Source organism: Apostichopus japonicus, chromosome 11 (genome assembly GCF_037975245.1).
Source record: "Apostichopus japonicus isolate 1M-3 chromosome 11, ASM3797524v1, whole genome shotgun sequence".
Taxonomy (NCBI): Eukaryota; Metazoa; Echinodermata; class Holothuroidea; order Aspidochirotida; family Stichopodidae; genus Apostichopus; species Apostichopus japonicus.
This window is the reverse complement of record NC_092571.1, coordinates 17,422,945-17,439,258: the sequence shown is the minus strand read 5'-3', so window position 1 is coordinate 17,439,258 and position 16,314 is coordinate 17,422,945. Positions and strand designations below refer to the sequence as shown.

Here is a 16,314-nt window from a genome sequence, read left to right as displayed (position 1 = left end):
CGCACAAAGATGCCGGTTATCTGACCTAGTTTCGAATAAGGTGTAACAGAAGTGTTAGACACCACCATCGATCCCAGAAATACACACACCGATTGCTACCGTCGGTAATTAGACACTAGTGCACAGTCAAAACAGGCAGCTACGGTCAATACCCACAACACAGTGTACATATAGCAGCGATGGACATCTTAGGTCCAGATAAAAGATAACAAGGTATCACGTTTTTATTAGTCTGCATTTTGTAGCGACAAGAAAAAACATTCACTTGCAAGCAAAAGAAAGTTAACTTTTTTCTGAGGGCAGCACACGGTTTGGGGCGAGTCTTCAATGCCTTTAATGACAGAACATTACACAACACTTATAGATAGTCAAGGACTGAGAGGGGGTGCCCGGGGAATGTAGATGGAGGGTACCGCCAATTCGAATAAGAAAATTCTAACCGGTAACTATAGCTACCACCGACGGACGAGCAGACTAAGCGAAGAGTATAACGTTGATGGAACATGTCTACTTGTACAGACATATTCAATAACAAACATGGAGTTCCTTAACTCTAAGGAATCGGGGTACAAGCAGGCTGTTATGATATACATACTACGAAGGGTGTGGGGAGGGGGGGGGGTTTGAGGTTCCGCTTGAAGAAAAATCTATAACGCTCAACAAAACATTTCAGAAACTGTCTGGAGGACATTTGGATATTCAAAGTGAAGAACAAGGAGAACCAGTTTAGGTCTTCACGGTATCAATATCATGCAGGACGTAAGATACCTCACATATTTGCCAGGGATGCACGGCTAGGGGTTTGGACGACCACGAGGGACTAAGTCAAAGGCACGCAATGTTTAGCCAGCTAGGAACCTAGGGTTATTAGCCTCCAACACACTAGGGAGGGTACTGGGCTATGTACACCCGATGATTCAAGCTTTCTGTACCATTGCTGATATGAGGACTTAGGTTCTTAATATACTCTGGAAGATCCGGCATAAATTAGAACAGAACAAGAAATGCTACAATCTTGCATTCAATTTGATGATGTATCTAATTGTTTGTAAATATAAACTTATCCTACTTGAACAGTAATTTGAGTCACTATATCGTTCCACCGTCTCATAAGTATCAAAGTTTCAAAGAAACACCTCCAGAGGGGTTCATTACACACTTTTAACCCCACCCCCCACCCCCGCACCTCCCCCTTATAAAAGTTTGAATCTGGAATATAGACAAATGACACTGCATAAACTTATATTTTACTTATATTTTAATAAGACATTCACGATTTGTAACCTTGTTTATGGACAACAATACAACATCATAAATAAACATTTCAACCGATTAACTACTTTGATGGTGCCATGCATTAAGTACTGTAAAAAGTAACACATCATTTTTAAACACACACATTTATAAAAATACTTAAATTGTCGATTGTAAAATGCTTCTAAAATCGTTTAGAATGAGTGGAATAAATCTGGGTAATGGCAATGATATGAAATGGATTGAAAATATAATATTATAGAAAAACCTAAAATATAAATATTGTACCTTGTAGAAAGATTTACTGCAGAAACATAGCAATAACTTTTTGCCTTTTTTTCTGTTTGTAAGACACTTATGGTTTTTCTTCCCTCCTGATGATTAAAATATTGTTCTTGACTCACTTGGTAGCTCATTGCTTTAAAACTTATACTTATACAAGGGTACCAAATATGTGATGTGTTCAGGCTAAATGGAAGTAGAAAAAGATTCTTGATTTCATCTGACTGACTATTTTTCTTCGTAAAAGACTATTAATTTGGGGTCTTTGTTTATCAGTTTTTCAAGAAAAGTGCTGCTTTTTCTTCTTACATAACGTAATATCTATCTCTCTCTCTATATTAAAAGAAAACTTTTTTTCAGAGCTAAATGTTTCCAGATTTTTTTATTTAAATAACCTAATATCTATTTCTCTCTATCTCTATATTAAAAGAAAATTATTTCAGAGCTATATATATTTCCAGATTTTTTTAAATAACCTAATATCTATCTATCTATCTCTCTATTAAAGAAAACTTATTTCAGTGCTACTTTATATATTTCCAGGTCTCTAAAATCCAGGGTTGAAAATTGCAAAACCATTCGTTTCTTGAAATGTACATTCCAAGGCCATACATTCAAAGGCAATTCATTTGCATGATAGACGTACATTTCAGGCTGGTAGCAAACATGTCTGTCCATACCTAGGCAGCTGATATCAGTGTGATCCACTCAAGGCTGTATTTTTCACTGTATTTCATGTCTGCCAGTAGATTCCTCGCTGACTTACATCCATGCAGGCAGCAGCAATATCATGTAAGCCACTTCAGAACTTTCTTCGGAGTGTCTGCAACCTTTCTTTCTTCGAGCTAATCTGCAATATTCCTCACGTTGGAGTTATCACCAACCTCGCTCTCTTTGGGTAGTAGCAAGTTGTGGTACAGGCCATAAAAGGTAACTGCTGTTGACCAATCTCTAAGTACCTTGGTTAACAGAGAGAGAAAAAGATGCTTGTCTATACTGCAATATGGCAACAAGACATAGTGATCTCAAATAAGAACTCTGTCTCTGAAGAAGATTCTGCTGGAATTGAAAACTTGAGCTATTTAAGTAATGAAATTTGAGATTTTAACTTCAAATGACCTTTGACCTCAACCGAAATTAATAGCAACCAAGAACTACCTAAGGGGTATACCTACTTTCTGTGTATGGGATTCACCAACACTGATCATATAATTAATTAAACCTGTTGACGAGGTTTCAAGATTTTAACGATACTTGACCTTCAATGAATGTTCTTTGATCTCCACCAAACCTAGTAAAGAGCTAGTAAAACATGAAGGAGCACCTGCTACCCAAATAACACCACCACTGCACATTGTTGAGTAAACCTGTTTACAGTGATGCTACGTTGTCTTCACCGGTGACCTCAAATGACCTCTGACCCCGCAATCAATAACAAACAAAGCCGAGGAATCATAAAGGTCTGTATACATACCAAGTATGAAATTCATTCAAGCTCATTTTAGGTGAGGTATTGTGTTTACAAGTCATGGTGTCTCACATACACATGAACATCACCATGGTTAATATAACTTTTTAGTGAGGAATCAAAAATGAAAGAAAAAATGAATTTGGGGGAAAAAGTATATAATTTGTATAGTTAGTATCACTTTTTCTGTCAGTATCTCACAGGACTTACCAACTGTGTCGTTCTTGCCTGTGGCTATTGAGGTGTGGGTGAATAACGTCTCATCCCACATATGGCTGGACATAGGAACAAAAGTGGCAAGTGAAAGAAAAAATACAGAATTTATTAAGGCAAACACAGCTAGAAACGAAGCTTAAGTTTATGATATATTAAATGATGGTGAGAATTTAGTAGAATTCAGCTTCATGTTTATAATGTGTAATTAATCAGAGGGAAAACAGGATAGTGTGTAAGTAATAAAACTGTCTATTGGCTGACACATTTTCATGGTGTTACACAGAAATACTTCACATTAAGACCTACAATATCTTACCACTAAAACTGACACAAATTTAATGCAAAATGCAGCTCTAAACACAACACAAATGATCATGCAGCCTGGCTAATCATGAAAATACATTTCCATCCAAAATATTTAAACAAGTGAATGGAACCACCTCAACCCCTCCTGTCTCCCCCCCCCCTCCCCCTTCTCTACCATATAGACCGATTCAGAAAAATTGTTAAAGGCACAAAAGCTATTTTCCTTTACCTGTTACCCCTCTGAAATATTCCCAACAGTTGAAGAATGTTTATTAAAGTTAAGATGATTCAATATTATACAGTAAGGTGACCATATTTTCGTGACTGAAATAGACCGATTCAGAAAAATTGTTAAAGGCACAAAAGCTATTTTCCTTTACCTGTTACCCCTCTGAAATATTCCCAACAGTTGAAGAATGTTTATTAAAGTTAAGATGATTCAATATTATACAGTTAGGTGACCATATTTTCGTGACTGAAATTGGGGACATATATTGCGTGACTGATATGGGGGAGGGGTTTAAAGGAAGGGGCAGTTCCCCTCCCCTTTGGAAAATTTTTAAGTGCCTAAGGTGCTTAGATATAAAATGGTGATACTTTGAAGCACTTTTTAAATCAATTTTATTTTCAAAAATGTAGCTTTTTCTTAAATGAAATCCACTTACTTTACGTGGTTCTTTGAGAGCTTGTGATTTGCTCATGCTCACACTGTAAGTGTCGTTGTGTCGCCGTAGTTGCCATTTATACGGTCGAAAGAGTGCTATAGGCTAGATCGATCTAACATATTTTTAACAGTGTTTCCACTTTACACTAGCCCACCTGAAATACTGGTTATAAGTTCCGTTCTGTGACTGCACACTTGACTAAATTTTGTTTTTACAATTATTTTACTAATGTGGGATATTTTCGAAATTCCTGAACATTTTGACAAATCGGGGACATTTTCGGGGACACTTGTTCATCAGGGACAGCACACTGTAATCGGGGACTGTCCTCGAAAATCGGGGACGTCTGGTCACCTTATTATACAGGTCACAGCCGCTCAGTGGAAGGCCATGAAACATTTCATTGTAAAATAAACATAAAACAATGTTTCATTTTAACACTAACTAGTTACTGTTTACCCAGTATAAACTTACTACTTAAGGGAAAACACCTTTTTGCAAACCAGTTAGCTGAAACTACATCAGTTTGGAACTAAAATACGCACACACCAAACCAAAAAAAGCCAAATAAATGGTCAACAGTTATAGGAACTTTATTAAATACTTGACTACCATAGCACTTCCAGTACCCTATCACCATTACCTCCACCACCCCCCCCCCCCATGAAATATTATAATTTTCACAATTAACAATCCTCAAAATCTGGATATAAATATTAGCATTTTTAGCATTTTAATACTTGGAAAAACTACTGGCTCCTTACATTTAAACGTCTCCAGCTTGGCCTTTATCCGCTCGCTCATGTATAGCACAAATGCTACTGTTACCAGCGCTGTGCCAATCATAGTTACGAAGAAGACAATCAACCCTGTTTGCATACAAGAGCAATCTTCTGTGAAATAAAAGACAACAGAATGAACAAGAAAACATGGAAATCATTCCAAATGGGTCAATAAGAACCACAATGATCATGATACTCTTTTCATATGTTCTGTGAGATGTGAGTGACAAGGTGTACTGTATCATTTTTATATAACATTTCATTTTCAACAGATTAACTTGAGATATTTGTACGATGATTTCTTACCAAAAACAAGACCTTTTCCTTGTGTCTAAAAATGCTGGTGAGTGCCAGTGAAGAGAGTATTAAACAGTTTATTTGCAACAATACAATCAGTTCTGATTCAGAAATGCAATATCATATACTGAGAAATATTTGCACTGGGAGAGGATGTTGTTCTTTAACTGGAACCTGGTTGAAGACACATTAACAAGGTTTCCACATTTGATCAGCACCAATACTCGTTCCTTATTTGTTACTGTTGAACATATTTAAATAATACCTTATTTGAGATAACACCTTATTTGGGATCACATGTTATTTGGGATAACACCTTAAGATGCCGCATGCTTGCATAGTGTTACAACTGTCATCATTGAAACCCCAAAACCGAGAAACTGAGTGTCCTCTGGCTCCTATATAATCCAAAAACCAACTTACCCGTTTCAAGAGAGCTTTCAGGCACCGTGCAATTGCATTCTTGAGTACTCAGGGTTGTGGTTCCAGTAGGGGTGGTGGTTCCATTGAGAGTTGTTGATAAATTGGGTCTTGTGGTGGCACTTGTAAATGTCTCTGGATATCAAAAAGAAAATGGAGAAAAGAAACAATATTGGTGTAACACTCACATCCTAAATACTATGTGTAAAAGTAAGTTGACCTGACGTTTCAATCCTAGCAGGATTTTCTTCAGAGGCTAAATGACAAGTAACAGTAACAGAAGGGACAAAAACATGCACAGAATACAGACAGGTTAATGAGCACAGTGAACACAATGAGATAGATGTAAGGGGATTAGTACACAAGGGATGGAGAGAAGAAAGCAACAGGGGAAGAGGAGAGGTAGGAGATAAACAGTGGAGGGACAAAGAGAGGATTAAAGGAACGGGGTAGGGAAAAAACTGGAGGACAAAACAGAAAGGTGTGGAGAAAAAAGGGGGTGGAAGAGAGCTATGAGAAGAGGAGTAAATGGGGGAGGGAACAAGTGGAGAGGGAGTGGGGACAAAATACTATAATGACAACCTAGAAATACAGCCTACAACAGTAAGAGAAAGTTGACACAATATGCTCTATATCAAGAGAACATTCTTAGGTGGCTGAATATTAATAAGTCCACCAACGGTAATTACTTACACTTACTGTATGACATGTAAGTAGTTACAGTAGCATTTGCATAAATCTAACAGTCAGCTCTTTAGTTGCTAGCCGCAAATTTTTCGAAAACCATTCCGTTTACACATTTTATAGCGATGATACAGAACTCCTGTTAATGTTTCGCATATCTACCACCTATCAACGACATCATAATAAAATCTGCAAACTTGCAATGAAATGATGTGGATACGTTCCACTGACAGCGCAGAAGCAACTCGCCTCCTTTAACTTGTACAGGTTACCAGTGTGACATTCTGCCCATCTGATACTCCCGATGTTTACGAGATATTCAGGAAGTTTCAACTACTGAGAGTGACAAAAAACATAGTTAAGATACATTAAATCCATCAATGTTTTCATTCTCACAGGCAATTTCCAACATTTTATGATGTTAAAAGGGAATGCAAGCTTTTAGTTTCCTCAAAAAAAAAAACAAAGCTGAATGGAAACAAATGGAGACGACACAGTTATTCACCCATCTTATTCTCTCAACAACAATCAGGTGACCTTTTCAACAGAAGAGTACAATCTCCATCATGTAAGGTTATGACACCCCATGTTTAAAATGGTCTTTAGTACTTAGATAAATGTATGTGACTTTCACACAACACACAGACTAACACTTTTTTTGTTAACTTAAAGTTTAACTTTGCATTACCATGAGTCTTGTTGAGTCGCTTTCCGCACACAGCGTTAACAGAATTGTTGCATGGATGAATTTCCTACAAAAGATGAAAGAAAGGAAGGGAAAAAAGTAAACCATGCAATGCAACAACTGGATATTACACATGAATATTAAAGATGTCAGGAGTTATGGTAAGTGAATATAGCTAGCAATTAAAAATGTTCAAGTTTTGTTAAGCTTTTTCAAAGTTTTGTTTCTCATTTTTAAACCAATTTGATTCTAAGTGTCCTAAATTCATATGTGCTGTTTAGATTTTGTATATTATAAACATGAATTCAACCCCCCCCCCCCCCGTAATTGTTTTCATTTCGTATAGTATGGTGTGAAATGGTACAAACCATTTTCCCCATTGCAGTGCAGTTGGTACAGAGAATGCAGCTCTGGCACGTGTTGAAAGCAGGTTGGTATGTGTACTCTTGACATGGGCAGCAGTTCCGTCTGCGAAGGAAGAGAATTATAGCCAGTGAATAAATGAAAAGGAACTTTTGTAGCTCCTTGACAGCTGTTTATGTTGGTTTATATTGTGATGAGCTAAATCAATATAATGATACTCACATTTTGTCTAAAAATAGCATTCCAAACATTTCCATGGGAATTATGAAGGAGATTTTGAAATTACCGTACTAAACACTGTACTCTACTTCTCTCTTCCAACCGTTATGATGTATTTTATACCACTCTGGGCTACCTCCACGACATCCTAATCATCTATCATGGGAAGCATGGGAGAGCATGGTGGCCAATTGGCTAAGGCATCAGACTCATGATCCAAGGATTGCTGGTTCGATTCCTGCCTAGTTCATTATGTTGTGTCCTTGGGAAAGATGCTTTATCTCACTTGCCTCTCTCCACCCAGGGGTTAAATGGGTACCTGTGAGGTAACTTGCCATTGGGCGCAGTATATAACTGCTGCCGCCTGGAGGGATTGTCTCTGGGACAGGTTATCATTGAGCAGGGGTAATATAACTTGTAAGCGTTGTGATATGGTTTACCATGAATAGCGTAGCTAAATGCCTAATATAATTATTATTATTATTATGCGAAGTAATAATTTAATACTCTCCCTGGCCCAACTATCTGGAAAAAATATAGAATGTAAGTTGAAAAAAACCTTAGTCTTACTTGCGGATTTCAGGTCCAGTTATAAAATCTACCCTGCTCTTCATTAATTCATAATTCTCTCTCATGATCTGTATCTAGCTCTGAAATCTGTTCTCAGTTAAGTTTTCCTCTTTCTTGCTTTTTTTGTTATGTTAATTTCATTTATTTAATGTGTCTGTTGGAATTTCAGTCTAAAAGTTCCTTCTTTCATCTTTCTTGGGAATCTTCTTAATCATTTATATTTTATAAATCTACCTCTAGGCATTTTGTTTCTTCTACTTGTTGAGTATTTTATACCAATTACAAAAGATTGACAGATTAGTTTTGAAACTGGAAAAGAAGTGGGAAGGGGGGGAGGGGGAAGCCTCTCTCTGCTGTTAACATGACCAGCTCCAAACTGATCGAGCATAAATACACTTGCGAGCAACAAACACAAACAAGAACCTTTACAGAAGCTGTGAACCACAATATGTAAACAGCTTAGTTTAATCTTGCATACAGGTAGAAGTATTATTGCAAGCAGTAACAAACAAAAAAAGTAAGAAAGTGTACACAACATCATATTTGAACTACATTATTACCATGGAAATAAATCATTACAAATTTCTACATGATAAATGACTAGATAAATAATTTTCATCCTGAACAAGTCCTAGTTGGTTATAGCTCCTACCATTATTGAGGGAGAAAAAAAAAAACTTTGTTAGCCTAACAAAACTGTGTTGTTGTCACACTGTCCACTCTATGGAATCCTGAAAATCGATGAGATGGTAAAATTCTGAAAATGTAGTTAAAGTAAATGCTTATCATCTATAGCAATAAGATGACGATGATCCACAACTTAGAGCTAAAAAATATCAGAAACATCTCATATTTTTAAATCTCTGTTCTTTTTTTCAATTGGAATTTACACAAGTTTATTACAAAACTCTTTTCAAAACTCTATTCGAAACTCTTCCAGAAAACTTCCTAGTTGACATATAGTCCAGACGCCAATGATTTTCATTCTCATCAATACCTTCTTTGCTCTTTGAAACTTGTTTGTTATTTCCCATGGTACATGGTAGATCATAAAGTGCAACTTACGTACGGCCACACGTATGGCCACTGTTTCTATGGTAACCTTTATTACAAGAATCAGCTTGATCATCTTCAACAAAGCATTCTTCGTTCTGGTGAAAGCAAATGGAATTAAAGTATATGTTTTATGAAAACAATGATATATGAATTGATTCTCAGAGGCTAAATTAATACCATCTATTAAAATTAAAGTTGATGACTCTGGGTGGTGAAAAGTCAATAGCTACACAGAACTTTGTTTGTGGTTTAAGGCCAAGAATGATTATAACTCTAATCCATCGCAATACTGCCAGTTTAATATTCTTTTCTCTCTCCTTTTGTCACATAAACGTCAGCTTTTCCCCTACTCCTTTTCTTTTCTTCTTTTTAAAACGTTTACCCTCTCAAAATCAACATCTGTAGTTACATCTGTAACGTTTGTTGTTGCGCTTTGAACCTACCTAGCCTAGATATGTTCAACTCTCAAAATTATGGCTATTTATTCTGGCTGAATGCTAATGGATTTGGCATTTTCTGCCTGTAGAAGTTAAGAATAAAAAAAAAGATAGTCAAAATATCAGGAGGATTTTCAACCTATTTTCAACCAGCGTATCACTGCTTATTTATCAGCAAATAATATTGTGCTGCTCCCATAACCCAGTAATGTAACTGCTGTGTGCTGTAATTCCGTACAATGGCAGTGGGAACTTGATAGTAGCCACTAGAATTTTTTAACGATTGCATTTGTTAGCAATCTTGTGGATGAAATTGTAAAATTCTAGGCCTGATAATGAAATTTCAAAACAAACTTACATCTTCTTGGTTGGCAACAGGACCTGACAAGACTTCTGCTTCTTGACCAGAGGCAATCGCAACCAATACAACGCATGCAATACAGCCAAGAATCTAAAGGGAGACAAGTTTTAAATGCAGACGGTATGTTAAAGGCATTGAAGACTCACCCCAAACCTCATGCCAGGCTCTGAAAAAGTTAACTTTCCGTTGCTTGCAAGTGAAGTTTTCTTCTTGTTGCTACAAAATGCAGACAGTAATGAAACGTGATACCTTGTTATCTTTTATCTAGACGTGAGATGTCCATCGCTGCTATGTACACTGTGTTGTGGGTATTGACCGTAGCTGTATGTATTGACTGTACACTAGTGTCTAATTACCAACGGTAGCAAGCTGTGTGTGTATTTTCTGGGATCGATGGTGGTGTCTAACACTTCTGTTACACCTCATTTGAAACTAGGTCAGATTACCGGCATGAGATGTTTCTTTATGTCTTCTCACCCTTGAAGCCAACAAAGTTAATAAGAAAAGCCAGCCTTTTTAATGAGTCTCCAAAGTACTTCTGACTTGCTCTAAATAGATTTTCTTGCTCCTCCTGATCATTAATTTAAGTCCTGATGTTGTCATGGGAACATGGAATAAACAAAATTCAGGCCATTAAACATGCACAAATGTTCGTCATCTTTTCATCCATTTTCCTGTTTTTTTACGCTTATTTTTTTTGGCATATCTTGTCAAAAAGGGATGACATGTTGGATCAAAATGTACTATAAAATGTTTAGGATATGCACTGAGTTAAAGCACAGTATCATTCTGTACATAAGCCATCATGGATGTTGAATATGAATGAAAAAAAAATGACTTCGGTCAGCTTGCGGCTTTGATAAGCCGATGATGACTTCCTAGCAAGTTCCTGCTTGCAGGAGGATCTAAAATACATACATACATACATACATACACACAAACATACATAGATCATTAGGTCTGTGTTAAAGAAGAGTTTCCATATCATAGACTCAAAATTTTTAAAGACCAACTATGGAGACAAATTTTTTGGGGGGGTTTACCATTAATTTGGGAGTTTACATACGCATAATCAACATGTGTAAAATATAATCTTCGAAAACCTACTATAACCCATAAAAAAACGACCACGAAAATGGACATTTTGGCTAGTCACGTGACATGACCCTCTGGAATGTCTGCAAACAGAGATTGACCCAAAGGAGTCTCTGGTCACCGTGTGACGTCATAATTGGTATACCCCGAAAAATCAAACACTGAACTAGGCACTGTTTATACACAGATAGCGAACAATTGTACTGTATTTGACTTCCAATTTTGAGCGTTTAAAAAGCTGTTACCTTAAAACAAGAACATATGAAGGTAAACAACTAGATTTAAGACAATTTTAAGCAGACAATTGAGTAAAATGGGTTATTTTATTAGCAAAATTTCCACTCAAATGGAGGCATCGTTTACACAGCGGAGGGTCAATAGGTACATACAGTAAAATATACTGTAGAACATGCAAGCAGCTTGCCGATTCCGTAATACAATTTGATCGCAAGATACCGCAAACTGAACAGAAGAATAGACCTAAAAGATGCCTCATGCGTGATATGTGACAGGAAAATGGTTTACGTTACTGTCACCGAATTACCCCAAAAAACACTAAACATAATCGAACAACTACGAGAAGACGCTGGCCCGAATCGACCAGGGTAGCATAAACATGACTAAGCTTTAGCTGAACATAGTAGGCCTACTTACTCGTTTTAATATCCAAAAGTACAAACACAGAAAAAGTATCCTGTCAATAAACCAAATTTAGCAGTGAATATCCAAATCCACGCTTCTCGTTCAATCCTGGGCGAAATACTACCGTGACTTTGTGTAATTCCATAGAGTTAGGTCTAGTTGAAACAGGCCTTGACCAGTAACATCCCACAATCAGATACTGCATTTTTCCTATAAGGGTCGAGAATCATTCCGCAGGATTGTAGCAAAGTCAATGCTAACTTAGTTTTAAGGACAGCTAAGAAACAAGAAGAGAGTCATAAATTTCAAACTCCTCTCCCGGCCAAAACCAAAATACTAACAGATCTATGAATAAATAAACTAGTGCAGAATAATAATTAGATACAAAATTTACCTGACTCACTTTGCGCCTTGCCATGTTGCTATTTATTGGAAAGGACGTGTAACTGGAACCTGTCAAATATGAAGCAGACAACATAAACTTCATTCTTGTTTTTGTGGTTATTGAAATATTTGTTACACACCAGCATGCATGATAAGATCATCCAATGTTTTCTGTGACCTTGTACTCAATAAGATGGACCCCATACCACATATGGTGTTTTTGGAGTTATTGTGCCTTCAAGGTTCTAAGACTTTGACCTCTGTTGACCTTTGACCTCTACCAATTTCCACAGGTCTCTTGTACTCACCAGGATGGATCAACATAGTTATTATCAACTTTATCCAAACTTCACCGTGGGAGTTTTTGTGTTTACAAGGTTTGCGGACTTTCACCTCTAGCTATTGGCCTCAAATGACCTTTGACTACCACCAAATTAAATGACAATATTCAGTTCACCCACTTGCTAGTTTTTTTAGATAAGTGTTAACAAGCCTTAGAGTCACACACATGCACCCACATGCGCACCCACACCATCCTAGGAGGATATTTCTGATTGGGGTTATGCTGTGTTACTGCAATGGAAATAATTGTGTGGTCCTGGGATAAAGCCACTAGAATGTGTACATAGCATTTTCAGATGTCTAAAATGCATGTGAGAAATGAAGAATTATTATGAAGCTATTTTTGCTTATTGCCGGTTCACATCCCGTACACCCAGACCTTGCTAACTACAACCTGTGCACACTTTCATTATTTACCTTTGAAACCTGTAAAATGGGCTGTGCTATGCTTTCGTTTCGTTTCGTTTATTTGGTTATTCACTTCATGTATAAACACAACAGATTCAACATAACATAAGTTGTTATTGCAGAAATTATATATGCAAATGAGGTGAAAGGAAGTGCAGAGAGGCTTGATGATGTGCACTTCTGTATACAATACAAAAAAATGAACAACTACAAAGACTAGCAGAAAACTAGGTATTTAATATTTATTTTTTATTTATTTAAAAGGAAGTGCACAGAAACCTGACAGGTGCTTGAAGATGTGCACTCCAGTATACAATACACAAAAACAACGAGAAAATGAACTAAAAAGACTAGCAGAAAGGAGACAGCTATAGCTGGTTCAAACGGTACTAATTTAGAATCTGTACCATTCTTTACCCCTAACCCTAATTCCTAACCCCTAACCCTATTCCCTATAGTACTTCCTAACCCTACATCCTAACCCCTAACCCTATTCCCTACTTCCTAACCCTTCCTAGCTCCTAGTAAGCTTTCCCATTCATATTGTACGGATTCTAAAGTTAGGCCAGGCAAACTAGCCACCTTTACATTCTTTGCAAAGTCAATTCAAAATGGGCATATAGTTACCACTTACCGGTTAGGATTTGTTACTCATGAAATCGGTACCGCTACCCAGCAGTACAGTGTAACTTTGGGAAGTTTGGCTAGGCCAAAAGTTAGGCCTATAAGCTAGTAGCAGTAGAAGGAGACTAGGCTAGCCTAGGGCCTAATTCAGCTGCATGTCTTACCGAGGTCTTACCGAGGCCAAATGCTTTTCGAATTGTCTAACTAGCTTATGTAGCCCAAACGCATTGGTTGCTGTTAACTAACACAGTAACAGTAACAGTAACAGTAAATTTGTCATAACACAAACATGTGACGAGGTCTGTGATTCACTCACTATTGCGCAATATTTACCGCAAGTTATACGATTTTGGTAGTAGCCTAGATTTCAAATGTGCAAAGAAGGCGATAGTTACACTAATGGCAAATGCTATAACATAATTTTTCACTCAAACAATATACTTCTTTCATTCCTTCTTTGAGCGGGGAGAGACGGTCAAATTCGATAGAGACGGGTAGGTTTTAATCAACAATATATGCATACGCAGTGTTGTGTTCTAAAACATAATTATTCACACATACAGCGCTATATACGGCTCTGCATACATACTGTGTAAAACGCCCTCAAATCGGTGCCATCTACTATTCGTGGAAAAACAGTGACATCATTTACTGTATTTTTGTTGAGTTTGCTCAATATGAAAGATTTGGTAGTAACGGAACTTATAATCTTACTTGTTTTGCTTTCAACATGTCCTTTTGAAATTGCTAATGCCAGGGTCAAATACAGTCCAACAAACACTTGTAGCTGACGCAAACATATTTGATGGTGTAATAGCTATCGGTAATGTTGTTGTCCGTTCGCTTCAATTTTATGGTTTAACATTGTAGGTTGGTAATCATAAGGATTTGTCTTTTTTTTTCCTTTTTGGACAAATGTTGATAGCCTACCCAGTCTCATGAAATACGAATTTGCGTGTAGAGGGCATTTCCTATGATAGGGGTGTTTCCTGTGTATGGTAGAGAGAGTTGTTTTAGTCTCAGTAAGATTTAGAGATTAAATTGACTTTCAGTTGGAGTTGCAGATGAGTTGCAGTTCGAGACCAACTTTTGTTGGTCTTAGATAGTGGGATGGAGTCCGGATGGATTCTTTCAATAAAACAGTCTACTTACCTTGGGCCTCTTCCTTCCTCCCTTCATTCCGCCCCACCCTGTTCCCCTACATCCAACTCCCTCCCCACCAAATACAGTCACAAACATGGCCCCTCGTTCTCTCCTTAACCCTCTTCTTTCCTCCTTTCTTCTTCCCCCTCCTCCTCATTCCCTCTCCCTGCGCCCACTCCCCTTAGGCTTCTCCTCCTCTTGCCACAGTCACACTGTGGTTCCCTTTACCCCTCGTCTATTCTCTTCTTCCTTCCCAGCACCAAGGTTTTTTCTTTCTTATCTTATCTTCGCAAGGAAGAAGGAAAGGCAGAAGAAAAAACTAATAACCACGGAAAAACTTTTAGAAAGTAAAAAAAAAACAAAAATGAAGGTAGCACCTATACTTGAACAATATATATATATATATATATATATATATATATATATATATATATATATATATATATATATATATATATATATATATACAGGTGCGTATCCAGGGGGGGGCGTTGGGGGCGCGCGCCCCCCGGGTAAGAAAAAGAGAAGAGAAAAAAGAGAAGAAAAAAGAGGAAAAAAGAGGGGGAAAAAAGAGGAGAAGGAGAGGAAGGAAGGGAAAAGAAAAAGAAGAAAGAGAGAAAAAGGAGAAAAAGAGGGAGTAAAAGCAAAACGCGAAGACACCGGGAAGAGAAAGAGGAACAGTGACATCATTACAGCGCTGAAGGGTAGCCAGTGACGGATCAATGATTTCGTAAAAGTGTGACTCACCCTACCCCTTACACCGACAACTCCATTTTTTGACGTTTCCATTTTCCTCTCTCACTAATGATCTATATATATACTATATATGGTCTATCATAACGCGTGTGTAGAATTGTGCTATGAAACCAACTGTGGCTGGTCTCGAACTCGACCATGTCGTCGGGGAACATGACGCATTTTGGGATGGGGGCGACCGCCCGCCCCCCCCCATTCAGCATTTTTTAAATGATATCGCTAAGTAATTTCAAAATAGAAAGTGCTTAGGGGCAACTTACAAGGCCTGGGAAGTGTCATTTCCAGCGATCTGGGAGACATTTTCGGCAAAAATTTGCTTGTACGCTTCGCGCTAACAAATGGTCCTGGGTAGTGCCATTTCCAGCGATCTGGGAGGCATTTTCGGCCAAAATTTTCTTGTACGCTTCGCGCCAACCTATGGTGGCGCTACGCTTAGATAATTTGCCTACAGGCTTCGCCCCTCCCTTGGCAAATTCCTCGCTACGCGCCTGTTCGAATTTGTAACGCAAACAGCAGATATCACATCATATCAGTGAGCATGAAAATGGCGTTCCAGGATGAAAAGCCTCAAAACTGTCCGACTTGCCTGAAAAAATAACCAAAAATTTTCGCTGCGCGAAGCGCGCGTTCAACGTGTTCATGTCAATATCATATAAGCAAGCATCGGTTATTACATCGCATGCCATCATGTACCGTACGGTCCGTTCAAATTGCGCAGTATACCGCGGGATGCTAATGTAAACAACGACATGTCTCATGTAGATGTATAAAAAGCATGGAGGTCCAATTATGTCAAAACTCTCTTTTACATTAGTAATGGCGAATTAGGGCCTGCACCCCCGCCGCGCAGTGGCG

The 16,314-nt window shown here is 37.8% G+C and overlaps 1 protein-coding gene across 1 annotated transcript; it reads right to left on the bottom strand.

Moving 5' to 3' along the window:
• Positions 1-1,240: 1,240 nt before the first annotated feature.
• Positions 1,241-13,917, bottom strand: LOC139976023 (uncharacterized). Its single transcript, XM_071984410.1, has 10 exons — positions 13,894-13,917; positions 12,197-12,255; positions 10,063-10,155; positions 9,277-9,362; positions 7,428-7,527; positions 7,063-7,126; positions 5,694-5,825; positions 4,956-5,084; positions 3,215-3,279; positions 1,241-2,495 (listed from the first exon to the last, which is right to left on the bottom strand). Exons 2-9 carry the CDS (start codon positions 12,218-12,220, stop codon positions 3,239-3,241), a joined length of 669 nt encoding a protein of 222 aa, XP_071840511.1. The 5' UTR covers positions 12,221-12,255; positions 13,894-13,917; the 3' UTR covers positions 1,241-2,495; positions 3,215-3,238.
• Positions 13,918-16,314: the final 2,397 nt, after the last annotated feature.